This window comes from Phyllostomus discolor, chromosome 8 (assembly GCF_004126475.2).
Source record: "Phyllostomus discolor isolate MPI-MPIP mPhyDis1 chromosome 8, mPhyDis1.pri.v3, whole genome shotgun sequence".
NCBI classification, from domain to species: Eukaryota; Metazoa; Chordata; class Mammalia; order Chiroptera; family Phyllostomidae; genus Phyllostomus; species Phyllostomus discolor.
The window spans coordinates 100,986,363-101,001,521 of NC_040910.2; the positions used below are offsets into that span (position 1 = coordinate 100,986,363).

The following is a 15,159-nucleotide window of genomic DNA, read 5'->3' on the forward strand; positions in this document are numbered from 1 at the left end:
TTCCTCGGCCACAGTCCCACTCGGGTAGAACACTTTCTGTAAACTCTCCCCTCCCTCTTGGGGCCTTGGACTCTCCTCCCAGTTCTCCCCCGCCGCTCCGCCACCTGCTTCTCTCCCCTCCCCCTTCTCCCCTGTGCTCTCCCCCTAAACCGAGTGTCAGCTGCCCCACCCCACCTGTCACCCCCACTGGCATGTCTCTTCCCCAATCCCTTTCCAACTTTTTTGTTAATCCCGCCCACAGAGATACAAGATCGTCTTGTCATTGGTCACTCTGGAACCTGGGGGGTGTGGCCTTATTCACCCTGGTCCTACACTGACTGTCAGAACCCGGGCAGGAGGGGCTTGGCCAATGGAGTTGGGGGGCCGGGAAGGGGCGGGGCCAGCCTGCGAGGGCCCGACGAGAGGGTGGGAAGGCGAGGATTGGTTACACCACCCAGAGCTGTGTGACGCGTAAGGGCGCGCGCGCACCTCTACGGGAGAAGATGGGGGGGGGGGGGGGGGCGGGGAAGAGGATATAAAATGAGAGGCGGGGCGCGCGCCGCGGCAGAAAGAGCGAAGCTCTGGCCCGGCGCAGTGTGGGTGCACTCCGGGGTTGCTGGGCCGGGCACCGGGCTGTGTTGAGAAGTGAGCGCGATCGCTTGACCCCGTCCTCGCCACCCGGAGTCAGAGGGGTGACCTCCTGAGGCCAGCACCGAGGCCACAGTGCTCCGAGCTCTCCGCCCGGCCACATCTTTGTGCACTCAACCAGCTCGCCGCTGTCGAGCCTGCCGTGCCCCCGCCCTGACGCCCCTTCTCCCCCGCCCAGCAGCTAGGTCTGTGGTGGAAGCAGCCTCGAAGTAGCTCGTAAGTATCTGGGGGCGGCGGGCGGGGTCAGGAGGAGGAGGGGCTGCAGTGGCATCGTGCACCGGGCCTTCTGGGGGCTCGGTGACGGCGGCGTCTTGGCCCCCGGAGCAGAGGGGAGCGGCTCCAGACGCCGGGCCGGAGGCGGCTTCAAGGGACCCTAGCTCGCCGGGGAGCCGAAAGCAGGGCCGGCGGGCGCGTTGGGCTCGACCCGGGTGACCGGGGAAGGGCGGCCGGAGGAGAGCTGACGGCAATCGGGGGTTGGGGCGCCCGGAAGGAGCGGCGAGCTCGAGGGTAACGCTGGGGTCCGCGGACCCGTGGCTGCCGGGGCCGAAATGGTGCCGAGGAACCCGTGCTCCCCGGGCGCTGGCTGGGTACCAGGAGCCTGGGGCGGGGAGCAGCGGGTCCGGTTACGGTGGGGGGAGGGGAGCAGCTGACCCGGGGCGGCCGGCGCCCCGACCTGCTCTGGTGCCCAGCCCCAAGTGGTTGCTTTTCCATTTCTCGTCGCCCTCCTTCTCTCCCCACCCTTCCTCCTCCTCCGAGACTTGTACTCTCTTCCTCCTCCCCATCCTCCTCTTGCCTCTGCTGCTGCTGTAGCGCTCGGGTTCCGAGGGCTGTGAGCAGAAATCTAATGAGACCCAACTGGCTGTTTATGTAATTCTTCACACTCCTGTCTTAAGGCGTTCCTTTAAAACTACCTTCCACCCAGCCTGTATTTTGCTAGCCTGCACCTTCAAGCAATTTGGCTTAATCAGCTGCCTCCCCCGGCACTCAGGCTTTTGGCATGGAAAGTGTTTGTAGTTTGGGGACAGCCGGGGAGTCTTTTTCCCTTTGTCACCACGAATATGAAAAATGGAACAGATGTTTGGCTACCAGCTTGATTTTTAAATGTCCTTTTAAATCAACTTCAGTGTACAAATAGATTTCCTTTGCAAATATCTTCTGTTTGCCCTTGATCTTTTCTTATCCCCACCCAGTGCTGATCCAGCAAACGTTTAAAGGTCGACCTTATCGTACAGGACTCACCGGCTGTTCTCTTACGGTGAGGGAGGGAGGTGGTTTTGAAAATCAGAATAAAACTCAGAAACCCTGCCCGTTAAACAGATTAATAAACAGAGTTTTGAAATGAATTGTTGCTTTTGTTATACTTGCTGCTGAAGAGGTATTTCCATGTTTAGAAAAATATCCATTGTAAAGAAAAAGCACAAAGAAGCTTGTGAGCCCTTAATATATGTAAGACTCAACTGTATAGGATAATGCGGTTCCCAATTATCATTCACTAGAATGGCAATTAATTTAGTATTTAGTACCTTTAATTTTGGGATAATGTACTTTGGAAATTAAAATACTCCAACTTCTCAAACGTCTGAATATTTAACAATAAAGGAGATTTAAGCAGTACAGCATATATCCAAAATGAACTGAAATAACAGAATTCACTTCTCAAATGATGAATAGAAATACCACCCACTTCTAAAAGTGGCATTAGCTGTGTTAATGGAGGTAGGTGGATGGGTGTGCTGAGTATAGTTTTCAGTAGACATTCTTGTGGGAATTAAGGAAGAAAAAGCAGGAATACACTACATATTCTGGAGATATTTTTATTCTTAGAACTCTATTCAGAAACAAAATTATAGGATTAAAAGTATTGTTTTAACTGTAAATTTTGTTTTCCCTGGAACTTTAATAAATAATTTTCTATTGTATATTCCTTTGTTTTTTGCTGATTATATTTTTCAGACTTTGTAGCCCGTTAGACTTTATAAAAAGTGAAACTATTCTGGGGGTAAAAACAGGCTGTGGGACTTAACATATTTCTTATTTGTATATGTTTGCTTTTGTTTTGTTTTCTTTAAGGTACAAGACCACTCAAGGTGAAGGATAATCTACTAATACCACCAGCACTTTGAATGAAAAGTTGTTTCTCTGCCACAAACTGAACACTTTTTTTTTTTTTTTTTTGGTGTGTGTGTGGGGAAGTTGAAACACAAATCTAATTTTGTGGCATAGCAGCTATGCAGCTTGAAATCCAAGTAGCACTAAATTTTATCATTTCATATTTGTACAATAAGCTTCCCAGGAGACGCGTCAACATTTTTGGTGAAGAGCTTGAAAGACTTCTTAAGAAGAAATATGAAGGGCACTGGTATCCTGAAAAGCCATACAAAGGATCAGGGTTTAGATGTATACACGTAGGGGAGAAAGTGGACCCCGTGATTGAACAAGCATCCAAAGAGAGTGGTTTGGACATTGATGATGTTCGCGGCAATCTGCCGCAGGATCTTAGCGTTTGGATCGACCCTTTTGAGGTTTCCTACCAAATTGGTGAAAAGGGACCAGTGAAGGTGCTTTATGTGGATGATAATAATGAAAATGGATGTGAGTTGGATAAAGAGATCAAAAACAGCTTTAACCCAGAGGCCCAGGTTTTTATGCCCATAAGTGACCCAGCCTCATCAGTGTCCAGCTCTCCATCGCCTCCCTTTGGTCACTCTGCTGCTGTAAGCCCTACTTTCATGCCCCGGTCCACTCAGCCTTTAACCTTTACCACTGCCACTTTTGCTGCCACCAAGTTTGGCTCTACCAAAATGAAGAATAGTGGCCGCAGCAACAAGGTTGCACGTACTTCTCCTATCAACCTTGGCCTGAATGTGAATGACCTCTTGAAGCAGAAAGCCATCTCTTCCTCAATGCACTCTCTGTATGGGCTCGGCCTGGGTAGCCAGCAGCAGCCGCCGCAGCAACAGCAGCAGCCATCCCAGCCGCCACCGCCACCACCACAGCCGCAGCAACAGCAGAAAACCTCTGCTCTTTCTCCTAATGCCAAGGAATTTATTTTTCCTAACATGCAGGGTCAAGGTAGTAGTACCAATGGAATGTTCCCAGGTGACAGCCCCCTTAACCTCAGTCCTCTTCAGTACAGTAATGCCTTTGATGTGTTTGCAGCCTATGGAGGCCTCAACGAGAAGTCTTTTGTAGATGGCTTGAATTTTAGTTTAAATAACATGCAGTATTCTAACCAGCAATTCCAGCCTGTTATGGCTAACTAAAAAAAGGAAAAAAAAATTATCATACAAGTTAAAAGTACAAGTTAAAATGCTCGGGCCCAAGGAGGACTTTTTTTCACCTCCTTGAGATTTTTTTTTTTTAAGCTTATAGTAAGGATACATTCAAGCTTGGTTACAGAAATAAAACATGCATCATTTTTCATTTGCCAACCAAGCACAAAGTTATTTTATACTGACTGTATATTTTAAAGTATACTCTCAGATATGGCCTCTTACAGTATTTAAGATATAGCAAGGACATGGCTGATTTTTTTTTTATATAAAAAATTGGCACTAATAAGTGGGTTTATTGGTCTTTTCTAATTGTATAATTTAATTTAGTACAAAGTTTGTAAAATATCAGAGGATATATATATTGTTTCTACGACATGGTATGGCATTTATATCTTTTTACTACAGTGATCTGTGACAGCAGCAGCTTCATGTTGTATTTTTTTTACTGAAATTGTAAAGTATCCATCTTAAAGACATCAACTATTCTAAAAATTGTGTACAGGATATTCCTTTAGTGGTGGAATTAAAATGTACGAATATTTGCTTTTTCAAAAAATGTATTTTCTGTTAAAGGTTTAAAATTTTTGCTATATATTATGGAGGAAGATGTAATCGTAAATATTAATTTTGTACCTATATTGTGCAATACTTGAAAAAATGGTATAAAAGTATTTTGAGTCAGTGTCTTACATGTTAAGAGGGACTGAAATAGTTTATATTAAGTTTGTATTAAAATTCTTTAAAATTAAAAGAGCTTTTTGTGGTCTTTTAAGCTTTGCCAAAGATCTGTGTCTGGAGTTATGACACTGTCAGTGCTGATGACGCAGAAAGGTCCGACTGATTGGATCACAAAGGAATAGTGGAAAGCAAGTGCCCCAGATAGTGGTTTGCTCCCTAAAAAGGTGTCCTATCGAAACTCCTTAGCCCAACGACCAGTGCTTGGGACAGCTTTATTTTTCAGCAACTCTCTCCAGTGCATATCCCTCTCCCCATGATAGGGATGGTGTGTGAAGGCTAGTCACCCTGATTTTATAGCAAGTTTTAAACAGTGGTGTTATGCTGACATCTAGGAGAGTCAGGTGATAAAATGAAATTCTCTCATGTAATCGAAGAGGACTTTTTTGAAATGTCTGTGGAGACAGACCATTGGATCAGTTTTCTGTTTCTGTATAGGCGATGAACAGCTCATAAGACTTGTTTGGACAAAGCAGCTGATGTCTCTTCAAAAAGAAGACTTAGGTCTGTTTACTAATCCTTTTACTTGAAGTTTAGTCATTGTATGTAGCTGGAGAATTTATGATCAAAATTTATTCAAGACTAGGTTGCTAAATGTTAGCATTTGTGTGCATTTATCCTGCAAAAAAGTTTGCAAATTTTTGTTATTGCAAATTGGATAGCCAACCTTCTGGTTTGGGAAGGGTGGGGGTTAAAGGTTAGCCATGTATAATGTGTCAAATTGTAGTGGTTTGTTAAGGATGGAGTTTTTTAAAACTGATGAATTGGGAGAGACACTAAAATGATGAGTCATTTCAGTGTTTGTCTATTGATACAGTGTTGACACAATTGTCTTGAATGGGAAGAAAATAACGTTTTCTGTGCTTTTATAGTAAGAAACCAACATTGTCTGGGTTACTAGTGAAATAAATTTGGTCAAATGAGTTTTTTGGACACCAGTCTACAAAACCCTTTTGTCTGTTACCCATGCAGTGTAGAGCAATAAAAAGTTTCAAGGAAACAAGCACTGACAATAACAGCTAAGCTGTTCTGTCAGCTCCATGGCGAGGCCTTTGTCCTGCAGCGGACAGAAGGAGGCTGTGAAAGAAGTATTGGGATGGGGAGCAGGACTGGCAGAGATCTGGTCAGCCCACACTATCAATTATGTGCTTTTGTGATCACAAAGTTTGAGTAACTATAAAAGAACAAGCAGGATAATGGCTTTCAGCACAGTTTCCTGGTAGAGACTTTTGGTTGAGGTTACCATAAGCTTAACTGGGAAGAAAACTGCCTTTTTATAAATGAAGAGAGGCTGAAATTAACATTTTTTCCCCCTGAAAATCAGAATAAGGCAGCTGGTCAGTAGATATGCACTAGAATTTGAAACAGTCAAATTCTCTGGAACACTATATATATTTAGCTTTTAAATAATAGAATTTTATCTAAGAATATCAGATCTTGGGAATTATGTATTGCCAAAATATTAGGGAAATTTCACATTGGTACATACTGGGTTGGCCAAAAGTCTTTTTTTTTTTTTTTGTACAGTGGCTCTAGTAGTGCCTGGTTGTCTTCAACTTCATTTGAAACAATTTTGTTGGATTGTATTGTGACAGCTGTCACATCAGCATCGTGTTTTAAAAAGACATCAAAATTGGTGAATTTTTATGCAGCCATTTAATGTTGAAGATGGAAGAAAATACAAAACATTTTCAGTGTATTATGCTTTATTACTTCAAGAAAGGTAAGAATGCAACTGGAACACACAAAAAAGATTCATGCTGTGTATGGAGAAAGTGCTGTGATGGATCGAATGTGTCAAAAGTGGTTTGCGAAGTTGCTTGGTACTATCGACACTTTGGCCAGATAATTCTTTGCTGTGGGGCTGTCTTATGCACTGGAAGCTGTTCAGCAGCACCCCTGACCTCTACCCACTGGAAGCCAATAACGGGAGATAGCCAACATACTCAAAATACCCAAATCAATCGAGTTATTGGTGAAAATGAAAAATGTGTCTTTTATTTTACAGAAAAAACAAAACAGACTTTTTGGCCAACCCAATATGTCCATCTGGCACTTGAACCAACTAAATTTTATCTTGATTGGTTTCAAGAAAACAAATGATTTGATTTGAGCTTGCTATCCTTGAGGACTTTTTTTGCTTTGTTTTAAAGAATGAACAAGGGCTGTGTTTTCTTCTCCTTGTTGCTCATTAGGAATGGAAAAATTTTTAAAGGTACTTTGTCTAGCACAGCTTAGAAAAGCCAACATCTTAGTCCCAAATCTTTTTCTCCCCTCGTGCCATCACACTTGATTCTCTGTGTGGAGACTTGGTTGAGAGTTTGAGGAGTTACATCTTAATAGGTCTTTCCTATCTTTTTGACCTCTGCAACTATGGATACTGTAGCAGCCTTGGAATGGCCTTACCCTGGTGTCCAAAGTGCTGCCTTGTAGATTGAGTGGCTCATCAATGGGTGAAGAAGATGATGCTAAAAAGTAGTTCAGGATTTACAATATTCCTTTACCGCCCATCTTTTCTAAAATCACATGCATTGCCTTGACTCATGTGGCTCAGTGGTTGAGTGCCAGCCCGTGAACCAAAGGGTCACTGGTTTGATTCCCAGTCAGGGAACATGCCTGGGTTGCAGGCCAGGTCCCCAGTGGGGGTGTGCAAGAGGCAACCACATATTGATGTTTCTGTCCCGCTCTTTCTCCTTCCCTTCCCCTCTCTCTAAAGCTAAATAAAATCTTTAAAAAATAAAATCACGTGTATTGTTAAATCCCCTTTAAATACCTCTAACCTCTATGAGATGGCAAATGTAGGCCTTCAGTCAAAATGCCCATTAAAGATACTGACAGTATTTACTATGCCTCTTAGCTTTCAAAGGTGAAACTAAAGGTGCCCTGAGTTTAAGATGTTTTTCTAATGTGTGTTGGTGTTCATTTCATTCTCATATAGATGTCTTAGGTACTGGCATTTTAACTGAGAGCATTGATCTAGCAAATCTTCAGGACTTAGGTGATTTGAAAATATCACTAACACATAGGAAAAAGTATCTGGACATACTTAAGCTAACGAAGTACAATGCTATCTGGAGAGCTTCCTCCACAACCTTTCCCTACACAAACAGAAAACAGCATGAGTGTGGCACATCAAACATATATCCTTCCTTGGCTAGAATGCATGCTTTTTGTCAGACACAGGATCACAACCCTAGAGCAAGATCAGATCAGAAAACAGCCTTATTAGGAGACAAGTGTGTAAAATTGCCATGACTGAATAAAACACGTTTATATTGCTTAGTACACCAATCAGTTAATGCTTAATCAATTTGGCCCAGGAGGTCACTTGAAATCCGAGTTGTTCAGTTTTTGTGTTATGTTAAGAAGATACTCGTGTTTAAAGAACCGAGGATCAATGCCTTTACATACATTCGGAAACTTAGTACAGCACCTGTGTTGAAGTCCTTTTTATGTTTATTTTTTTTATTTAAAACATTCAGTTACCAAATACTCGTGTAGCACTTACTACGTGCCATGCACCTTCCTAACCCAGTTTGCAGAAGCAGAGCTGAGACCCAGCTTGGATGCACCCACGCTCGCATGGCCAGTAAGTGGTAGACTTGGAACTCAGATTCACAGAGTCTGGCTCCAGAGTCATGCTCTTAAGCTCAATGCTTTGTTCCCTCAGATTAGTTCCTGTTCTGGTTTGAAGTCAGTGCCATAAAATCATTTTTGTTGTAGTAGCCACATGACTTGCAGAATCTTCACCAGAGAGTTAATGGGAAGAGTCCAGCAGAAGGCGCTTAGCCATGCTCAGAAGTCATGGTAATTTGAGAGAGATACTTTATATCTCTGGTGAGGCCATCAGCTATAATCACAGACTGTCTGGAAGTATTTTTGCAGATCATTAACAATGCTCTAATTTTGTTGATTTTTTTAATTGTATAAATTACATCTCTCATAACCACAGGATGACTCCCTCAGACTAAGGACTGTAAATTTAGTGGCTCTGTCACTTCCAAGTAAAATTATAAACATTTGACTTTTTTTTTTTAGGTTTTATTTTTAGAGGGCAAGGGAAGGAAAAAGAGAGGGAGAGAAACATCAATGTGTGGTTGCCTCTCACACGCCCCCTAATGGGGACCTGGCTGGCAACCCAGGCATGTGCCCTGACTGGGAATCGAACTGGCAACCCTTTGGTTCCCAGCCTATGCTCCATCCACTGAGCTACACCAGCCAAGGCTGGTTTAAGTTACTTTATTTTTTTAAGTATATTTTATTGATTATGTTATAGTTGTCCCACTTTCTCCCCTTCACTCCCCTTTGCCCAGCACACCCCCTTCCACCTACATTCCCCTCCTTTAGTTCATGTCCATGGGTTGTACATATAAGCTCTTTGGCTTTTACATTTCCTATACTATTCTTAACCTCCCCCTGTCTATTTTCTACCTACCATCTATGCTACTTATTCTCTGTAATTTTTCCCCCTCTCCCCCTCCCACTCTCCTGTTGCTAACCTTCCATGTGATCTCCTTTGGTTCTGTTCCTGTTCTAGTTGTTTGCTTAGTTTGCTTTTCTTTTTGTTTTAGGTGTGGTTGTTAATAATTGTGAGTTTGCTGTCCTTTTACTGTTCATTTTTTTATCTTTTTGTTAGATAAGTCCTTTTAACATTTCATATAATAAGGGCTTGCTGATAAGGGCTTAAGTTAAGGGCTTAACTTGACCTTACCTGAGAAGCACTTTCTCTGCCCTCCCATTCTGAATGAAAGCTTTGCTGGATAGAGCAATCTTGGATGTAGGCCCTTGCCTTTCATGACTTGGAATACTTCTTTCCAGCCCCTTCATGCCTGTAAGGTCTCTTGAGAAATCAGCTGACAGCCTTATGGGAACTCCTTTATAGGTAACTATCTTCTTTTCTCTTGCTGCTTCTAGGATTCTCTTGTTAATTTTAATCTTGTCTAATGTAATTATGATGTGCCTTGGTGTGTTCCTCCTTGGGCCCCACTTCTTTGGGACTCTCTGAGTTTCCTGGATTTCCTGGAAGTCTATTTCCTTTGCCAGATTTGGGAACTTCTCCTTAATTATTTGTTCAAATAACTTTTCCACTTGTTGCTCTTCCTCTTCTTCTGGTACCCCTATAATTCAGATGCTGGAATGTTTAAAGATGCCCTGGAGGTTCCTAAGGCCCTCCTCATTTTTTTGAATTCTTGTTTCTTCATTCTTTTCTGGTTGGATGTTTCTTTCTTCCTTCTGGTCCACACTGTTGATTTGAGTCCCAGTTTCCTTCCCATCACTATTGGTTCCCTGTACATTTTCCTTCATTTTACTTAGCATTGCTTTCATTTTTTCATCTAATTTGCAGCCAAATTCAACCAATTCTGTGAGCATCCTGATCACCAGTGCTTTGAACTGTGCATCTGATAGGTTGGCTACCTCTTCATGGCTTAGTTGTATTATTTCTGGAGCTTTGATCTGTTCTTTCATTTGGGCCAGGTTTTTCTTGTCTTGACACACCTGTTAAGTATGAGGGGCGGAGCCTTAGGTACTCACCAAGGCAGGGCAACCTACGTGGCTGGGTTGTGACCCTATATGTGGGGCAGGGGTCCAAAAGGGAACAATGGCGCTTCCTCCACTCTCTGCCGGATTTCAGTCACTTCCCCTGCTTCCCATAAGTAAACTGGGACCTTCTGGTGCTGATTCCTGTGTGGGTGGGTTTGTGTATGTCCTGGGACCCTGTGGGTCTCTCCAACGAACTCTCCTGTGAGGCTGGGAGTCTCTCCCAGCACCTAAAGCCCCACAGGTGTTTTCAATCAGTGGTTTGAGGCTTTATTTCCTGGACCTGAGGCCTTGGGTTGTGTAGTCCGTCCTGCTCCCCAGTTGTTCCTCCCAGTTTATCTGCACAGGAATGTGAGACAGCCCAGTACGCAATCCGCCGCCTCACCTGGTCAGCCCGCTGCTGCCTTGCCCGCCCCAGTCCTCTTGCCTCCAGTCCTCTCTGCCCAGCTGCCCATGTCCTACCGATCTGGATGAATGTTTCTTCTTGAACTCCTTGGTTGTCAGACTTCCATACAGTTCAGTTTTTTGGTTTTAAATTGTTGTTGTCCTTCTTTTGGTTGTGCGAGGAGGCACAGCGTGTCTATCTGTGCCTCCGTCTTGGCCGGAAGTCTGGTTCAAGTTACTTTAAAAAGCTATATTGAGCCCTGGCTGGCATAGCTCAGTGGATTGAGTGCAGGCTGGGAACCAAAGTGTCCCAGGTTCGATTCCCAGCCAGGGTACGTTCCTGGGTTGCAGGCCATAACCCCCAGCAACCGCACATTGATGTTTCTCTCTCTCTCTATCTCCCTACCTTCCCTCTCTCAAAATAAATAAATAAATAAATAAAAAGCTATATTAAGGCATACCTTTGTAATATATGATTTCTATATGTATAGATGTGTTAAATGGTCTCCTTGCTTTTATTTTAAAACATTAAGAAAATCAAATGACCTCTTATTTTAAACTGGTTCTGAAAGCCTTTCTTGAAGAAATCACAGTATATTTTAGTTTAAAATAAAAACTGTCACATTTTAGAAGCACAAGCCATCAGGGATGAACTTACATTCCCTTTAAAGTTGCTATTAATTTTGAACACATTTAAACTGTACAGTAACTAGAAAAGCCCATTTTAAAAATTGTTCAGAAGAATTTCTGGAGTTTATGGATTAAATCTAGTTATATTAAATGCCTACTATTTAGATTTTGGGTTAGTTAGCATTTAATTGGACCAAATATTAATGAACCCTTAGTTGGGCTTTTGGAGGTTTAGATTGGGCTAAAAATCTTCTCATTAATGGTATTTGACTTGTAAATAATAAACTGCTGCTAACCATTTCTCAATATTTGAGTTTTAAGATTTATCTTGTATTTCTTTTTTTTAAAGATTTTTATTTTAAAGCCCTGACTGACGTAGCTCAGTGGATTGAGCGCAGGCTGGGAACCAGAGTGTCCCAGGTTCGATTACCAGCCAGGGTACATGCCTGGGTTGCAGGCCATGACCCCCAGCAACCGCACATTGATGTTTCTCTCTCTCTCTATCTCCCTCCCTTCCTTCTCTAAAAATAAATAAATAAAAATCTTAAAAAAAAAGATTTTTATTTTAGAAGACTTGCTTTATACATAATCTGTGAGTGGAGCTTTGAGATCACCTCACTATCGGGCAAACCTTAGAAGAAAACTTTTAACCAGGAGGCAGCTCACACCCAGAGGCTATTTGAAATTATGGGTCTACTTTCTTCCTTATGCCTGTTAAGTCATTCAGCTGAGATGGCTCAGTCTGTTGGTCTGCAAGTGGGTACAGTGATGCCAATGTACTTCTTCAGGGACTCATCACCTTGCTCTACAGAGTTGTCCCTGAATTAATGGACCCTATTTCAGGGCTTACAGCATTCAGAAGGCAGGAAGTCCAGAATTCTGCCCATGTTTGCTGCCCAGTGAATTCAGAAAAGCCAATGATGACTGTAACTGTATCATGTCAACATTTTGTTGTCCAGTCTATAACAGAATTCAGTAAAAATTCTACAGCAGTATCCTAAAAGCTATTCTGTTTGCGTTTCGGGAATACTGCTGAGTTTGGAATTCTAGTTTGGAGGCACTGGTAGGGAAACCTGTGTTTCAGCATTCTTTTTCAGACAATCACATTTATTTAAACCCCGTGTCCAAGTCGATGCTCCTTTTGGGAGCAGCCAAAAATGTTTGCTGAAAACGCCTCTACTGTTGTGAAAAGTATTGAAATGGTGATTCCTATTTAAATAAAGCTGGCTCAAGAATAGGAGTGGTTAAAATGCAGCTGCGGTGGGAGATATGTCACGCGGATGATGGTGCTAGCTTTATTTTCGTGCAGGTAGAAGAGAAGAGAAGGTTTGCTTTAGAGAAGGGAAAACATTGAGGACTTGGGAGGAAAAACACATTTCGTCTGGCACTGTGAGTGCTTTACTTCACTGATAAAACATGACCAGTGTACAGAACGGAGAACAGGTGTGAAATATTTTTAGACAAACCTTGGCGTATATTGTAGGTTGCATTCCTCCTCTCTATACACTTCACCAGTGTTTCAAAAATCATTGTGGAAAAACCACATTTATAAAACAAGTTAGATATTGCTTTTATGTTGTTGTTGTTGTTTTTGTACTGAATGTTAAAGTCAAACATAAGCTTCCTTCCCAGCCATCAGGTCGCAGCTATTTTTACATGCTGGTTCCCTGCATGCCCTTCTACAACCCTTGAGTTCCTGCCTCTTGCTCCCATGGTGCCTCGGGGGGCCGCGGGGTTATGCGGCTCGGCCCCCTGCGGAGCGTGAAGGCTGTGCCCCTAAAGCAGATTCAGATTTAAAACAATTCTTTATTCCTTTCAGCTAGAAAGGCATGTGACAGGCACAGGCTTGACGTCAGTCTGGCTTGGTTCCCAGCAAACGGGCACAAGTTGATGACTTCTGGATACCTGAAGGGAACACCCAATACTCCCATCAGCGTGGTTTAAGAAATGGAGTCATCGGACCCTCCAAACATTGCCCATTTTAGTCCGGTGTCCAGGTGGCCGATGCCATAGGCTGGGTGGTTCTAGGCACAGGCCTTTTCTGTTTTTGTTTTGTTTTGTTTTTTAAAGATTTTATTTATTTATTTTTAGAGAGGGAAAGGAGGGAGGGAGGGAGAGAGACAGAGAGAGAGAAAGATCAATGTGCTGTTGCTGGGGGCCAGGGCCTGCAACCCAGGCATGTGCCCTGACTGGGAATCAAACCTGCGACACTTTGGTTCGCAGCCCGCGCTCAATCCACTGAGCTACACCAGCTAGGGGTGCCTTTTTCTGTTTTGAACTAAACGGAGGCACTCCTTTCAGAGGGCTTTTCTTTGCCACCCCTCCCCCACCCATGAAGTCATTTCTAGGAAGGATGAAAGTTGGACTTGGTTTGTTTTGTAATGAGCGTGTCGGTCCTCTGGTTATCTGGATCTCCCTACCACCCTCCGAGCTCTTCCCCCAAAAGAACTCCCCTTGTTTTATAAACTGCCTGGCTTTCTAAAGTTCGGTAGAGCCCGGGTCACCTACTCTCTGCCCACTCTACTGCCAGGAAACCCATGGGATTGCCAAACCATGCCGACCCAATGCCTCAGATAGCTGCAAGCCCCGGGAAGCCTTTCTAGCCACGCAGGCGTCACCAGAGGCCCTTTACCTAAAGACTGGGGGAGCAGCCCAGGTATCACACGGGCTCTACATGGTTTCACCTGGGGAAGTTTCACCTTTCTGAATTTTACATAAGATTGTAGGAAAGGAAGGAAACATTTTCTTTGCAATTTAGGAAGAAATGTTTTTTGGAAGGAGGCTCTTGTTCATCATCTGGACCACACAAGGTAAAAGAACTGTTTCGGTTCTGTGTACAAGGGGTCCAGGGAGGCAGGCCAGACCTCCTCTCCCTCAGAGCCGCTGCCGGAGGACAGGGGTCGGACCGCAGGTGGAAAAGGGGCTGGGGTGTGTCTCCTCCCTCTGCCCTTCCTCTGCGGTCGGGGAAAGGAACAGTAAAGGAGGGGGCCTCTGTATACACTGCCCTGGGGGGCTTGTTCTGGGGATCAGTTCCCCTTGGTGGAGGCTTGGCAGAAACGCTGAGACCTGGGACAAGTCCCCCTGCTCCAGGCACGCCACACTTTTCTGATGACTGCGTGTTTTCTTCCGGACTTTGAAGGCAGGCAGGGAGCTGCTCCCGGGCCTTGCGTGCAGCCTGTTTGCATGACCATGATTTTTATATTATCACAAAGTCTTAGGGAATCTAGAAGCCATAACCAACCTCTGAAGCACAATAATAATACTTACATAGTATTTACTATGTGCCAGATATTGTTCCAAACACATATTTTAACTCACTTAAATTTCCTAAGGACCTTCTGAGGTTGTGCTATTTTTTCTCACTTACAGATAAAGAAATGGATGCAGAGAGCTCCTGACAGAGTTACAGCCAACAGAGCCAGGGTTGGAACTGTGGGATTCTGTTTCCAAAGTCCATGTCCTTAACCATTCATAGCCTGCTCCTTTGGGTGACCTCAGTAGGAAGGCTTTATAAAAGAACCACACCTGCCCTGGCTGGTGTAGCTCAGAGGACTGAGTGTAGGCCTTCGAATCGAAAGGCTGCCGGTTCAATTCCCATCAGGGCACATGCCTGGGTGGCAGGCCAGGTCCCCATTTGGGGGCATGTAAGGGAGAGACAACCAATCGATATATCTCTCACACATAGCTGTTTCTCTCCCTCTCTTTCTCCCTCCCTTCCCCTCTGTCTAAAAATAAATAAGAATCCCTGGCTGGTGTAGCTCAGTGGATTGAGTGCGGGCTGCAAACCAAAATGTCGCAGGTTCGAATCCCAGTCAGGGTACATGCCTGGGTTGCAGGCCATGACCCCCAGCAACTGCACATTGATGTTTCTCTCTCTCTTTCTCCCTCCCTTCCCTCTCTAAAAATAAATAAATAAAATCTTTTTAAAAATAAAAATAAATAAGTAAAATCTTTATTTAAAAAAAAAGAA

General features: G+C 43.8%; 1 protein-coding gene across 1 annotated transcript; it reads left to right on the forward strand.

The window, feature by feature from the left end:
- Positions 1 to 471: 471 nt before the first annotated feature.
- Positions 472 to 4,159, forward strand: TOB1 (transducer of ERBB2, 1). Its single transcript, XM_028519497.2, has 2 exons — positions 472 to 843; positions 2,698 to 4,159. The coding sequence occupies exon 2, from the start codon at positions 2,856 to 2,858 to the stop codon at positions 3,888 to 3,890; it is 1,035 nt and encodes a 344-aa protein (XP_028375298.1). The 5' UTR covers positions 472 to 843; positions 2,698 to 2,855; the 3' UTR covers positions 3,891 to 4,159.
- The last annotated feature ends 11,000 nt before the right edge of the window (positions 4,160 to 15,159 follow it).

Excerpts from the sequence above, each read along its gene's own strand:
- TOB1 (XM_028519497.2), top strand. The coding sequence starts at position 2,856 with ATGCAGCTTGAAATCCAAGTAGCACTAAATTTTATCATTTCATATTTG.